The sequence below is a fragment of the Mauremys mutica genome, chromosome 15 (genome assembly GCF_020497125.1).
Source record: "Mauremys mutica isolate MM-2020 ecotype Southern chromosome 15, ASM2049712v1, whole genome shotgun sequence".
NCBI lineage: Eukaryota > Metazoa > Chordata > Testudines > Geoemydidae > Mauremys > Mauremys mutica.
In genome coordinates this window covers 30,279,084-30,293,893 of record NC_059086.1, presented here as the reverse complement: position 1 = coordinate 30,293,893, position 14,810 = coordinate 30,279,084, and the positions used below count along the sequence as shown (strand labels likewise).

The 14,810-nt window shown below is 47.1% G+C and overlaps 1 protein-coding gene across 2 annotated transcripts in view; it reads left to right on the top strand.

Moving 5' to 3' along the window:
- Positions 1–4,271: 4,271 nt before the first annotated feature.
- Positions 4,272–14,810, top strand: part of TRIM28 (tripartite motif containing 28) — a 54,135-nt gene continuing 43,596 nt past the window's right edge. For both annotated transcript variants that reach the window (XM_044989334.1, XM_044989333.1), the window contains exon 1: positions 4,272–4,895. In XM_044989334.1, coding sequence (XP_044845269.1) covers positions 4,673–4,895 — 223 coding nt within the window. In that variant the 5' untranslated portion in view covers positions 4,272–4,672. The remainder of the gene's footprint in view (positions 4,896–14,810) is intronic.

The window sequence follows — 14,810 nt, the reverse complement described above, 5'->3', positions numbered from 1 at the left end:
TATGCCCCCCATTCCCACCTTTCTCTCATCACCCCAGGGCTCTATGTGCCGCCTCATTCCTCCCATACCAGGGTCCCCCATTCTCCCCCAATGGCAGGGGCCATGTGTGCCCCCTAGTCCCCACATACCAGCATCCCCCATTGTTCCTACCCATCAGGAGCTCTGTGTGCCCCCCATTTCCCTTATCTGCAGCAGTCTCCCCCATTCTCCCATGGCAGGGGTTGCGTTTGCTCCCTTATTCCCCTCTTCTCCCATACCAGCGTCCCCCATTCTCCCCACCCTCCAATGGCTATGTATGTCCCCCATTTCCCTTGTCTCCCCTACCAGGGTCGCCCATACTTCCCCCATGGCAATAGCTGTGTGTGCCCCTCATTCTCCCATTACCAGGGTCTCCCATTTCTACCTTCCATGCCAGAGCATTAACAACAAAGCACAAGGCCCCTAATCCTGGAGAAATATGCTTAATTTTACGACTCTGTGTGCGTGTGTGAGAGAGAGTGAGCCTGAATTAAGCACGTGCATAAGTGACCCTCACTCTGGATATTTTTCTGAAAGTCCCAGCACCTGGAGTCCTGAGATTAGGTCAGACTCTCAACTTGAATTTTTTTTAGAAAGCAATTTTTTACCCCTTAGAGTTGCTGAGAAAGGCTTAAAAACATGACCCAAAGTGCCCACTAAGGGCTCAGACCAGGAAGCAAATAAAATGAGCCCCAAATGGATTTTTTTTTTTAAATAATGAGTTTAAGCCTGTCCCATGACTTCTTTGAGACCTAACTCCTGATTTTTCAATGTTTGGCATTTGTGACACTACTAGTGTTAGCAGGTGGGACACCTTTATTTGGATGTAACCATCCCCTACAGTATTAAGAGCCTGGATGCTGGCGGTACGTCTACACTGCGATAAAAAACCCTGAGTCCAGGTCAGCTGATTCAGGCTTGCATCTTGGGCTGCAGGGCTATAAAATTGCAATGTAAATGTTCAGAGTGAGGAACCCGTACCTCAGCCCAAGCCCCACTGTCTACAGTTACACAGCAATTTTATAGCCCTGCAGGCCGAGTCAGCTGACCTGGGCCAGCTCTGTGTCTTTTATTGCAGTGATGTACCCTGGGAGTCAGGGAGTGAAACAGGTTAAACTGACTCATCTTTTTACATTGTACAGAAATCAAAGGGCAGAAATTATGTGTGTGTTGGGCGGGGGATCACCAAGATTTAAAAAAACCACATTAGCTTTAATAATTGCAGAGGCTGTAGGGAACCCAGGGACAGAGTTTTGTTTTGAAAAATATGATTGCTCCTAGATTTCAAGGCCAGAGGGGACCATTTCTGATCATCTAGTCTGACTTCCAGTATAGCAAATCAGTGGTGCCCGCATCCAGCACATGCTTTCTGGCTGAGCTAGAGCAGATCTGTTAGAAAGAGACACCCGGTCTGGGTTTAAAGACGCCAAGTGATGGAGACCCCATCTCTCAAGGGACAGGGATGCTCACCCCCTCGTGAGACGTTTCTGTGGTTAATGACACTCACTGTTAGAAACCCAAGCATTATTTCTTGTCTCAGTTTATCTAGCTTTCTCTTCCAGTTGTTGGATCTTGTTAAACTTTTGTGAAGCGCTCGAAATCTCCGGGGTAGACCGTATTGCCAATCCAAAATGTTCAAAAATCATGAGTCAGACTCATGAGATTGGCTTTAAAATCATGAGATTATGTACAAATAATAAATATTGATGTTCTTTTAATTTGCCTTCTGCTTTTTGAGTCTTTAGGGTGCACTGGGGGTCACATTTTGAAGCTTCCTCCACAACCATGAGGGCTAGAAACTTCGTTTTTCTTTAAGAAGGAAAGCTGAAATCATCACATATCCACTTGACTCCAGGAAAACAATTATTATCATGAGACTCATGACAAAATCATGAGAGTTGGCAATACTGGTAGGTACTTATAGGCCATGATCAAATCACCCTCACCTGGTACCCTTCCCTAAAGTTAGTTAAAAAGATCAAATATCTTTAATCTCTTACAGTGAGACAGGTTTTAAAGACCTAGAATTGTTCTTGTGGCTTTCTTTGAATGATCACCGATGCTTCACAGCCGCCCTTTCATTATTTGCTACAGACTAGGGACCGAATGGCTGGGCAGCAGTTCTGCAGAAAAGAACTTAGGGGTTACAGTGGACGAGAAGCTAGATATGAGTCAACAGTGTGCCCTTGTTGCCAAGAAGGCTAACAGCATTTTGGGCTGTATAAGTAGGGGCATTGCCAGCAGATTGAGAGACATGATCATTGCCCCTCTATTTGACATTGGTGAGGCCTCATCTGGAGTACTGTGTCCAGTTTTGGGCCCCAAACTACAAGAAGGATGTGGAAAAATTGGAGAGTCCAGTGGAGGGCAACAAAAATGATTAGGGAGCTGGAGCACATGACTTATGAGGAGAGGCTGAGGGAACTGGGATTGTTTAGTCTGCAGAAGAGAAGAATGAGGGGGGATTTGATAGCTGCTTTCAACTACCTGAAAGGGGGTTCCAAAGAGGATGGATCTAGACTGTTCTCAGTGGTAGCAGATGACAGAACAAGGCGTAATGGTCTCAGGTTGCAGTGGGGGAGGTTTAGGTTGGATATTAGGAAAAACTTTTTCACTAGGAGGGTGGTGAAGCACTGGAATGGGTTACCTAGGAAGGTGGTGGAATCTCCTTCCTTAGAGGTTTTTAAGATCAGGCTTGACAAAGCCCTGGCTGGAATGATTTAGTTGGGGATTGGTCCTGCTTTGAGCAGGGGGTTGGACTACAAGACCTTCTGAGGTCCCTTCCAACCCTGATATTCTATGAGTCTATGAAACCAAAGTTCTGGTTTTGGGGAGAGTGTTGAATTCAAGGGGGGTCTAAACTTTGGTCTGGGTGAATCTGGAGTGAATCCGGAGTGACTCCACTGAGCTCAACAGGGCCAGACCCTGCTCTGGGTCAAACCAAAGTGAAACTGTTGCCGGCACACAGTGCCCGAGGATGGCAACGGTTGGGTCCGTTGACCGGTGTGCTTCACAACCAATAGAACACACCAGGGTGGAGAAGTAAATGAACTTTATTTGTGATCACAAATAGACGCCTGGAGCCAAGCAAGACTCAAATCAAGCGCGCCAAACAAACAGCTTACCTAACTATTTATACTAGAACTGAAACTGTTACCTGTTACAACATTATCTGTCACTCACACTGTCCCCGTCAGAGGCTGTCTGCCTAGTAACCATCCAGTTTCCTGCCCAGGGCCAAGTTTGCCTAGTAACAGTAGGAGTAGGAGTAGCCCCACCCAACAAGGGCAACTTGGGGGTCAAACATGGAGTCTGGAGGAGAGCTGGTACACTATGGCTCAGAGCAAGAGGGCTTCATCGGCTCTCATGGCCTCCCATCCTCTCGAGTTACCTGGTATATGCCAAGTGCGTCCCCAACAAAACCATAGTGACTGCACTGAGCTCAGTGGGGTGGGACTCTGTGTTGGGTCAGACTGGAGTGATTCCAGAGTGACTACATTGACCTCAGCGGGCAGGACCCTGCGCTGGGTCAGTCTGGAGTGAATCAGGAGTGACTTCACTGAGCTCAGCAGATTCATTAGAGTCACTCTGGAGTCACTCCGGATCGACTCATTATTTGTCTTCACCTGGAGGGAACTGGGTTTTGATTTCTGTTACAGCCAGCCAGCAAAGGAGACGTCAAGGTTTTGGGGGGGGGGCCCTCCCGGAGGAGAAAGGAGCAGGGCAGCGGGAATTTAGGAGGAGGTAATTGGCTTCATCTCCTGCCAGTCATTGAGTAGCTGCTAAGGTAATTCATGAGCTGATTGGTTCTTTCTCCTGTCCGTCCCATGATTCCTCCCGCCTCCTCTCGAAGCTTGGAAACCTACAGGGCCTGCCCTATGTAAATCAAATAAATTCCCGCCCCGGGGAAGGCTTCGGTGGGTGATTGGCATCCAGATCAGTCAATCACTGACTGTTGCCGTTAGCATGCGGGGGGGCGGAACCTTATTAACGGATCATTCTCAAGCGCCTTTCATGCTCTACCTAGGCGGGCAGGCCCCGCTGAAAACGGATTCGCTCCCATCTCCTACCAGTCTATACCTATCCCGCCTCCATCAGGCAAACGAGGGAGCGGATTGGCCTGTCTTCCTGTCATTTCCACGCCTCCCCGCCCCGCCGGCGATCCGAGTCCCGCGATTGGTGCAACCCCCAGTCGATCGTCCTTTATCCCGCCCTACGCAGAAACATAAGGTGACGTCCTCCGCTCCCCTCGCCTCCCAAACGCGGGTGGATTGGTCGGTTTGTTTGACCCTGATCGTCCCAGAACCGCCCACGGGGATTCTTTGAGCGCTGATTGGCTCGGCTGCTGTAGCCTTTTTCACCCTCCCCCGTAGGAGGAGCGACGGCGAAGGTCGCGCAGCCGGTGGGGGCCTTCTCCCTCTCGCAGCGTGCGTGTGCGCGCGCAGCTCCCCTTGTCTCTCAGGCTTTGTGCAGCGGGGCCCCGAACGCTCCATCGCCGTTAGCAGCAGCGGCGCGCGCGCGGCCCCCCCCGGCGAACGTTCCGGCCTCAGCGGCGCGCGCGGCCCTCCCGGGGAGCGTCACAGCAGCGGCGCGCGGGCCCCGCGTGCGGCTGGAGCCGGGAGAAGCGGGAAGCGGGAAAGGGGGAGCGGCCGCCATGTCGGGCTCGGCGGCCTCGGCCGAGGCGGGCGGCCCCGGCGGGGAGAAGCGGCCCGAGGCGCTGGAGCTGCTGGAGAAGTGCGGCGTGTGCCGCGAGCGGCTGCGGGCCGAGCGGGAGCCCCGCCTGCTGCCCTGCCTCCACTCCGTCTGCCGGGAGTGCCTGCGGGCCGAGCCGGCCCCCGCCGCCGACGGGGAGGCCGCCAACAACAAAGAGGGACAAGGTGAGCGGGGCGGGGGCGTTTATGGGATGCCTTGGTCACTGGGGGGAGGGGGGCCGGTCCGGGGGAGCGATCATGGGGGGGGCTGGGAGCGGGCATGGGGGGGCTGTGCCATGGCGGGAGGGGTGCCGGGTTGGCGGGAGCGGGCATGGGGGGGGTTGTGCCATGGGGAAGTCTCTGCCGTGGGGGGAGGGCTGTGCCTGGCGCGGGCATGGGGGGAGGGGTGCCGGGGCGGGCTGTGCAATGGTGGGAGGGGCGCAGGGCGAGGCAGGAGGGGCGCCAGGCCCGCGGGGGTAGGCGAAGTGGGGAGCGGTGCAGTGGAGAGCAAAACCAGTTTTGTACACGAGGTGGCCAGGCTGGATGTGTGTTGCGGGTGGGGGCGCTGCTTATCTATAGGGAGGGGGAGGGGCTGTGCATTGGGGTCAAGGCCTAGGCTGTGTGGAGCCCATGCAAGAGGGGGTGGGAGTGCGGGAGGCCAGGCTGGTGGGGAGTGTGAATGGAGGAGTGGAGTGAGGGCAGAAGACTGTGTAGTGAGTGGGAGGCCTGCCAGAGGGGCCCTGCCTGTGGCAGCCCCACCCGGCCACTCTCATTTTCCTCCCCAGGACAGTGTCTTACCTCAAACCACTGCTTGAACAGACCCCCAGAACACATGCCCCCCTCATTCTCTCCCCAGCCTTGCCTCCAAAGTGCCCTCAGTGCCCCTATGCTGACCACAGCCAGCCCCCATGGTGCCTTAGAACAGCACCCCCAGCCTGTCCCCTCGGTGCTACAGAGGAGTGCCTCTGAACCTTTTTACCTCAGTGACCCCACACTGACTCCCAGTCCCCCTCAGTGCCCTTGAACTGTGGCCCTGTCCCCCAAATCACCCCCTCAGTGCCTCCAAACTGGCCCTCAGCTCCACCACCCCTACCCTATGCCTGTTTGAGCTGCTTCCACTGTTGCTTCTGGACTTCCTAGCCCTGTTTCCCCCCACCATGCCCCACTTGTGTCCCTTATCCCAGTACTTACAGGATTCAGACTAGACACAGTGTGGGGCAAGGACATGGGGGATGGTCAGTGTGAAGTGGCTGGGCCTTGGCATTTGGGCGCAGGGGCCCTCAGGTAAGTGCTGGGTGAAAAAAGTAGAGCACCACAGGGGCTCACACTTGTCTGCTCTTGGGGAGGGAGCCAGGGCTTACCCTTCCCCTTGTGCTCTGAGAACTTCTTCCAGCAGCACACAGTGACTCAAGTAGATTTCCATGAAGGAGGGAGATGGTTTCCAAAATGCCAAAAAGATTTAGAAGCTCAAACCCCATAGGTTTTCAGGCCTAGTCTACACTGGGAAGGGTTGGCTAGTATAGCTATACAGTAGAACCTCAGTTATAAACACCTGGGGAATGGAGGTTGTTCCTAACTCTGAACCAAACCGTTATGGTTCTTTCAAAAGCTTACACCTGAACATTGACTTAATACAGCTTTGAAACTTTACTGTGCAGAAGAAAAATGCTGACTTTAGCCATGTTAATTTAAGTGAAACAAGCACAAACAGTTTCCTTACCTTGTCAAATCTTTGTAAAAACTTCATTTTTGGGGGGAAGTTTACATTTAGCACAGTACTGTACTGTATTTGCTTTTTTGTCTCTGCTGCTGCCTCCTGATTGCATACTTCTGGTTCCAAACGAGGTGTGTGGTTGACCGGTGTTTGAGACTCTGAGGTTCTATTGTACTGGCAAACCCTCCTAATATAGATGTAATTGATACCCATTATAACTATAACTGCACCAGGGGTTTTGGCAGTACAGAAATCATACCCCCTAACCAACATTACTATACTGGTAAAGGCTTCTAGTGTGAACGTGGCCTCAGTGGGATTGGAGATTGCACCCAAAAATGTGCTAGCCACTCTACTGGAAATAGTGGAAAGGAAAAGTTCTACATCTTTTCTTTTAATCTGTTCTCCAAGGAGATTGCCTGTAAATATGAGAAGAGGTGATTTAGGCCTGATATATGCACATGTTTTGTATCAGGGTGACTTGGGGTGGCGGATATTCTGAAATAACACTGGCATGATTCCCTGGTCTGGTTCCAGTTATACAAGGATAATGGTGCCTTATCCTGCCACAGTGTATTCATTTTCATGAATGGGAATAAGCTGTGCTGGTATAAAGCATCTTCACGCTGGGTATAACTGCATCCACATCATGGGGGATTATATTGCTTTGTAGTGGCATGATGTCATGGTTACGTCTCTGGCCCCTTTTTGGCCTCTGAGTGCACCTGTTGTATTAATTTGGACAGAATAAATGGACCCAGAGTGTTAAAGGTGTTAAAATGATCATATATCTGTCCAACAGTAGGCATGGTTTGGGGTTTTGTGTACAAAGACCCTGGCACTGCTTATTCCTATGGCAAACACTCCATTAAATGCTTTTTAAGCAGGAGGAGGAAAAACTACTAAAGCATTTGAAATGTAAAGTATTAAGTCTGTACTAACAAAATTCCTTGTTCCCTTAAGCTGTAGAGTTTTTATAATGAAAACCCTCTGTTTGACCATCTTTTAGATGGTATTAAAGATGGTAACTGTCCTTAGGGGCAATTGTTTGCTAGGTTGGAGCTGTTGGTAAAGTCTGATCCTGCTTCCTTTAATACAAGATAAACACATGGGAAAGGGGAGAGAAGAACAGCGAAGATAGAAAATGCAGCTTCTCTTTGGGGCTGACTTTTATTTGCAACCTCACTGCTGGAACACAGGCCCACTCTGCTGTCTGATCAGCCGCTTTGAGAACAGGCGAACTTGTATCAGCATCGTGCTAGTTAGTTGGGATATGGCATTGCTTTTGGCTGCCTCTGTGGTCACAGGCCTACAGCAGTGTTGCAAAATATGTAACCTTGGCTAAGCCAGACTTACTAAACAGAAGGCAGAAGGAAAGAGGAAAAAATAAGGTGCGGAAGGAAAAGGACACATGAGTGGGAAGAGGGACAGCAATAACCACAGTCTTGCAACTCAAATGGTGCTTGGGTTGAAATAGTTGAAGGTTGGGATGTCATTTTGGTCACGCTGTGGCCTGGTGAGGACATTGAAGCTCCAACGGTATCAGAGTGGATCCTGGGGCCCAGGAGACAGTGTGGGAGTAGCAGCTGTGATGGTAAAGTTTGCCCCTTGCATTCCATCGCTCTCAGCTAGCTAGCTGACTTCTCCCTCCCCAAAGTCTTTTTTTAGGGATCCCAAAATGGAGTGTTGGAAGTAATATCCTATCTTCTCTGTTTTGTCACTAGTTAGGCCTGAGTTCCAACATGCCAATTTTAGTCTGATTTCCAGTCCATACTAGCAGCAAAGAATCCTGTGGCACCTTATAGACTAACAGACGTTTTGCAGCATGAGCTTTCGTGGGTGAATACCCACTTCTTCAGATGCAAGATGTTTATCAAAGGTGATCTTTAACACAGTCCTTAGTCTACTGCTGTAACTCATCTCCCTTTAGTTCCTTTTCCCATCAACATTTGTTGTAAGTTTATAAACTGTTCCAATCAGCTATTTCTACGTTCCACAGTCAGGCTCACACTTGGGGGTAGATCTGAGACCCCGATTATTACAACACCCCCTTTCAGGTTACTTGTCTTGGGATGGAATTTTGCAATGCTCCCCTCCTGGATTGGTTCCTGGCTGCAGTAACCCTGTGTGTCTACCATTCTTACCCTTAGTAGGATTCAGTTATTTTATTGGTACATTAAGTAGTCCAGGCTCAATTCGTTTATTGATCAGAGATCAGCACAATACAGAAAGGCCAGGACATTATCAACAAACCTGGAAGACAGTCATATAAGCATTCATGCAGTGTTGTAATCGTGTTGGTCCCTGGATACTGGAGAGACAAAGTGAGCTTTTCTCTGTCCCCAACAGAAGCTGGTCCAATAAAAGATTGAGCTGTCACACAAGAGTATAAACTCAAAAGTTTCTCTCTCAACAGAAGTTGGTCCAATAAAAGATATTACCTCACCTATCTTGTCTCTCATATAAGTGTTCAGTCTGTCCCAAAATGTGAGCACAAAATCTGTGTGTGTGTGTCATATTGGTAGAACACTCCATCCAGAGTACCCAAGGTTCCAGTTCTTACCAGTTTTTCTTTTAACATAGTATACCAGGAGCCAGCAAAGCTTAAGTGGCCTTTTTAAAGCCAGTTTTGTAGGTTGGCTGGAGGCAAAATCATCAGTGCTAATTGTTTTGGCATTGTCCCTTAACAACTCTGAAACATTTGCTGAGAGGTGGCTTATCTTGAGCATTTCTTTTCTGCTTGTTTTTCCAGACAGACTCCTGTTGAGTTAAACTAATGTAGTCATTCAGAAAGTGTCCCATAACCAGTCTAGCATACACTGTACATAAATAATTACAGAGCAGCTCCATGTCCGTCAAATAGCTAAAGCAGCACCACTCTTGTGTGCAGATGAAGCCTTGATCTTAAATATCCCTAGGCACCCATTTTTGACCATAGATTAGCCTCCAAAGTCTGTATTTGGGTACCTAAGGCTGAGGTTTTCAGAAGCAAAATAGTGATTTAGATGTTTTAAAATCTTGAGTGCCTAACTTGATGACACATTTCTGAAGGTGCATGGTTTCCAGAAGGTGGGTGAGGGCTTTCTAAAAAAATAGGCCTCCTTTAAAGTGTCCAAAGGAGCTCACAGGCATCATGAATCAGCTAGTTGCTTTTGAAAATGCAGGCTTTAAGTGGCCTTTCAAAAGTACAAATCAGATTCTTTTACTGAATCATTTTGGGGTCATTTACCCATTTCCTCCCTCCGTTTAACACAAGTGAGCTGTGCATATGCACGTGCCAGTACTCTTCATATCGGGATGCTGAGTGGAGTACTAATAGTTCTTATCCTCTTCTGTCTGTTTTTAGTTGGTTTTCTTTGCAAGTTTCAAGTCCTTACCCAGACATTGAGTGTTTACTGTTAACAGGCTATGGATGGAGTCCTTTGAAGGGGAATTGATTTGTGGGTATTGTAGCAACCCCCCCAAGCTGTTAGTCAAAACCAACAATATTAGGGCTTCTTTCTCTGTACTGTATAAAGGATGATGCTATCTTAACTCTCCCTTATATTTGATGGCATGTATCCTTGATTGGCGCTTGGGTGGTGAGTAGATGTAAAATATTAACCTGTTAACCAATAAGTATTAGTCTTACTGTTAATATATTGCAGTTAATGTTTATAAAAGATTGGTGGCAGCCCCGACCAGGACCCCCGTCATGTTAACGATTAAATGGTTAACCAATATAATTTTAATAGTTGAAACGGGTTCTTTTTTAAACTCTATTTACAGCCCAATGGTGAGTAGGTGTTGTCAAAGGACATATGCTGAATAGCAAGTGGAGTTTCCAACTATGCATTCATTCAACAAAAGGCCATCTTAGGCACTTGTGCAAAGGCAAGATGTTCATTTAGTTGAGGGGGGGGGCGCTAGTGCTTCTTAGAAATAGCTGGTGTCAGTTCTGCAACCGGTGTTGACTGATTCATGCCTAAACGACCCATTCATGTCTGGTACAGCTTTTTTTGTATAGGGAAAGCTTCATTGGTGCAACTTTCACCCTGCCTGTAGTATTCACGTGCTGCTGTGCAGACCAGGTAAGCTACTGGTAGTGTCCCATTGGCATGGTTTGAAGCATTTGTGTACTGCTCTGGCAAGATTTCCCTTTGAAATGTGGTGAACAAGATGCAAATGCGAATTGTTTACTGGTGCTTCCTGCACAAGTTACAAGGCTTCAACATGGGATCTCCTGCACAAAGGTAAACACTAACTTAAAGTGGCTGTAAAGGAAGGATTGCTTGGAGGGGAAGAAGCAGCTGTGTAATGTAATGGTGAGCTATCTGAGTCCTCCATTCTCTACTGAAGGCAGGTGGAGATAGTGTGACCAGATGTCCCAATTTTATAGGGACAGTCCTGATATTTGGGGCTTTGTCTTATATTATAGGTGCTTATAACCCCCCACCCCGTCCCAATTTTTCATCCTTACTATCTGTTCACCCTAGGTGAGGGGGATGATGGGCCAGTCTTTCTTGCTGCACAGAGAACATGCTTTATGTGGAGAAAAGTCTCAAGGTTAATACTGACAGGGTGTCAGTCTGAGCAGGGCATGTTCAGGGATGTCCTGTAATAGTCAAGGGTTGGTCCATATTTCTTCCATCCAGTGGTCAGATGGAGTAGCAGTCTCCTTCCTAAGAAGAGGCCAGTAGGGTGTAATCATATCAAGTCTAACCCAAGATTTAAGCCAGTTATGGTGAAAATCCAAACCTTGGGCTAACAAGAAAGAATAGGGGGAGGGATAACTCAGTGGTTCGAGCATTGGCCTGCTAAACCCAGGGTTGTGAGTTCAGTCCTTGAGGGGGCCATTTAGGGATCTGGGGCAAAAATCTGTCTAGGGATTGGCCCTGCTTTGAGCAGTTGGACTAGATGACCTTCTGAGGTCCCTTCCAACCCTGATATTCTATGAATAGCGATCATTTTTAGGAAGTGGGTGAGTGAAGGGCAGGCTTACAGTTTTGCTTTGTTTCGGAGGTCATAGCTATGAGTAGCAAAAGAAGCTTGGAGAAAGGAGATAAGGTAACAGGATATTGCTTTGGTTCACAGGGAAATTGTGCAGACTCAGGGAGTCTCTCTACTCCTGGCAGCTCTCTGAAGCTGTACTGCTACTGAAATACTGTCTGTTTCTGATTACATTCCCTGCAGTTGTCCAGGATGTTACCATGTTTTTTTGAAACTTTTAAACATGGTTAAAGCTATCTGAGGTGAGAGTTTTTTGGTGCGACTTCAAATTTGCCAAAAGGAAATGCTTTTTGGTGGGGTGAAGATCATGTTGAAATCCTGAGGGAGATAAGGCAGAAAGAATGGCTTGAGGAGAAGTTAGAGAAATGTGGCTTTAGTGCATGGAGTGGCTTTTGCAACATAAACTGTAGAACACTGGGTGAGAGTGAAGGTTGAAGGGGAGGAGGGATGGTGGCATATGGGCACATGGAGTTAAATACAGTGGCACCATATTTTGAAGCTGATATATGCCAAGAAAACTGGGATGGCTGTTCTCTGTTGATTATTAAAATACCCTTGAATGCATTTAAAAAAACCAACCCTACAAATTCTGATATCTTGTCTACTTTTGTCTCACTATTTAGACCCAGTAAAGCCCTGATCTCTTTCCAGTTGTTCAAGGCCTGCACCAGTATAACTAAAGCAGTTTTCAGACTTCTGTACTAGTGACCTTTCACACAACAAGCCTCTGAGTGTGACTCCTCACATATAAATTAAAAACTTTAAAAAAATATTTAACACTATTATAAATGCTGGAGGCAAAGCAGGGTTTGAGGTGGAGAATGAGAGCTTGTTCCCCCGATGTAATAACCTCATGAGCCCCTGAGGGGTCACAACCCCCAGTTTGAGAACCCCTGAACTAAAGGCAAGTTTAAATCAATTTAGTTAAACCTATGTAACTACGTGGACACTTAAATCTATTCAAACATGGTTTAGCTTGTTTTGGTAAACTACAGCCACACAATCAATACAGTTATTGTCACAGCAGGTGGCACTGTTTTAACCGAGTCAGGATTTAAACCTGTTCAGCCATAACCAATAGGACTTCTGTGCCCTTAAACTTCCCAACTTTTAGTTTTTTGCCTTTTTAATGTAAACAATAAGCAAATGGTTCACAGAAACTCTCAGCTCAGGGCTGAGGGAGCGCCATATCAGACCGTATTCCTGATGCCCAACATTTTTTCAAAATGTAAATTTTTTAATGTTTTGAAACCATATTCTTGCAGCTAGATAGAAGTAGCCTGTTTTGTCTGCCCCCTTTCCTTGAGGTGCTGAGCATCTTCAGCTTTCTGCTTCAGGGGGAGGTATGGTCTCTTGCATTTCAGATTTCTTGTTTTAGGAGCCTCACTTGAGGAAACCATGAGTGGAGAAGTGTGGCTATTTCTAACAAAACAAGTAGGCTAAACACTCAAAATAAAACACCACATCTTGAGGCCTTTGTGCATCATAAAACCATTTGTGGGGGGTGGGGGGCTTGTGGAGGATGGGGATTTGAGAGGGTCTGGCAGAGCAAAGGGAGTAGTGGTAAACTGTTATTGGGTTACAATTACTTTTATGTACAGTGCCCTGCTATCTTTGTTCCCTGTGAGGGGATATGTGTAGCGCTCAACTGGACAAGAAAAACAGAATTTGACCAAGTCCCAGTGACTTGATTGTGCTCACATTCAGCAGTTTCTGGCAGTGCTGCATGTGCTTCTTGGGTACAGATAAGAGGGATTCAAGCATATTTTCGTTATACAAAGGAGATTAATAGACCGCCTCTCCTGGGCTGTGATGCAATTCCTCCAAGGTCCCCAAACCAACCCTTCTGATATCCTGTGGCCTCCCTGCCTTTATGGAGGAGAGGCCGGCTTTATTTCTCACTTGGGAGCAGATGTCTCTGTTTTTGGAGATGTAGAGGGGAGGAGATAGTGGCTGATTGATGTACCTGGCAGAGTGGAATGGGCTAAGATAAGAGGAAGAATTAACAATCCTCTTTTGAGAGTTTAGCAACCTTGTCCACCCTCCCTCAAAAGGGAGCTTTAGATTGAAACTGTCAGCGTCCCACTCTGAGCTGGAAAATTGCTAGAGATTGTAAAGCTTGATTCCAGCAGGGGCTCTGGCTAGTGAGCAGTCCCTGAGACTCCACCAGTAGTTTTTGTGTTTACAAGTCCATAAAGTGTGAACTCTTTTGCTCAGCACAAGAACCTCCCATGAATCTGAGAGCTGCTCCTTATGCAGTTTGGGCCTTTTGGTCTTGAGAGTAGGTAATTTATAGACACAGGTTTCCACAGAGTAAAAAGATCAAGCCTGGGGGTGGGCATTGGCATTCCACTCCCAAGTATTTCCTGGGAAACCTACTCAACAGTATAGTCTTTTCTTAAGACTCCTTGAAACAATCTATGAAGCTCAACACTTTCCAATGGCTTACATTAATCATGTCTCCTAGACCATTTGCATACAGTCCCACAATAACACACAAACATCTGCGTTAATGCAGTGGGCTCCTAAATTACTTAGCCCTGATCTACACTACAGAATTACTTCAGTGAATTTGCCTTTGAGTGGTGCAGTTGTATTGACATAAGTGCTTCTCCGACTGATAGCTACTGCTTCTGACAAAGATGTGTTAACTAAGCCAACAGGAGAGCTCTCTCTCATTGGCTTAGGGCAGTGATACTCGGACTGCATCTCATGGCAAGTAGCTCTTTACTGTGTCTCCTGCAGCTCTTTGCAGCACATTAAAACACTAATTATTAACCAATCAGGATGCTTTAGCTGTTAATCAGTTAAGTTAATTTATTTACTGAGAATAATATCTAAATAAAAACTAAATATTTCCTGTCATGCTGTTTAAATAATGATCATTACTATAGTAAACGAAACTGAATTCACACTACTGGGACTCTTGGGTAATATTGATGGCTAATTTGACTCCTGAACCACTGACATCTGAGTATCACTGGCTTAGAGCATCTTCATTAAAGCATTTCAGCAACTGTGTTGATGCAGTTTTTTAAGTATAGATGTGCCCTTAAACTGAATTCAGTAACGTATGTCCAGGAAATTACCATACTTCTCTCACAACTATCCTAATGTGAATGCAGTTATATCCGCATAAAGGCACAGTATTCTGGTATAACTACACATTTAAGGAAAGAGAATAAGCTCTACAGGGGGTAAGGCACTCTTATACAGATACACCTGTATCCACACTAAGGGCTATACAGACTTAACTGGTAGGAAAATCACACCCAAACAGTTAAGCTGAGTGAAAATTGTGTAGACAAGGCCTTAGTTAAAACAATGCAAATCCCTAATTTGCCTGGCTTTCCATTGGTTTAGCCCTGAGTTGAGAGAAATCAATGCAAGCCAAGTTT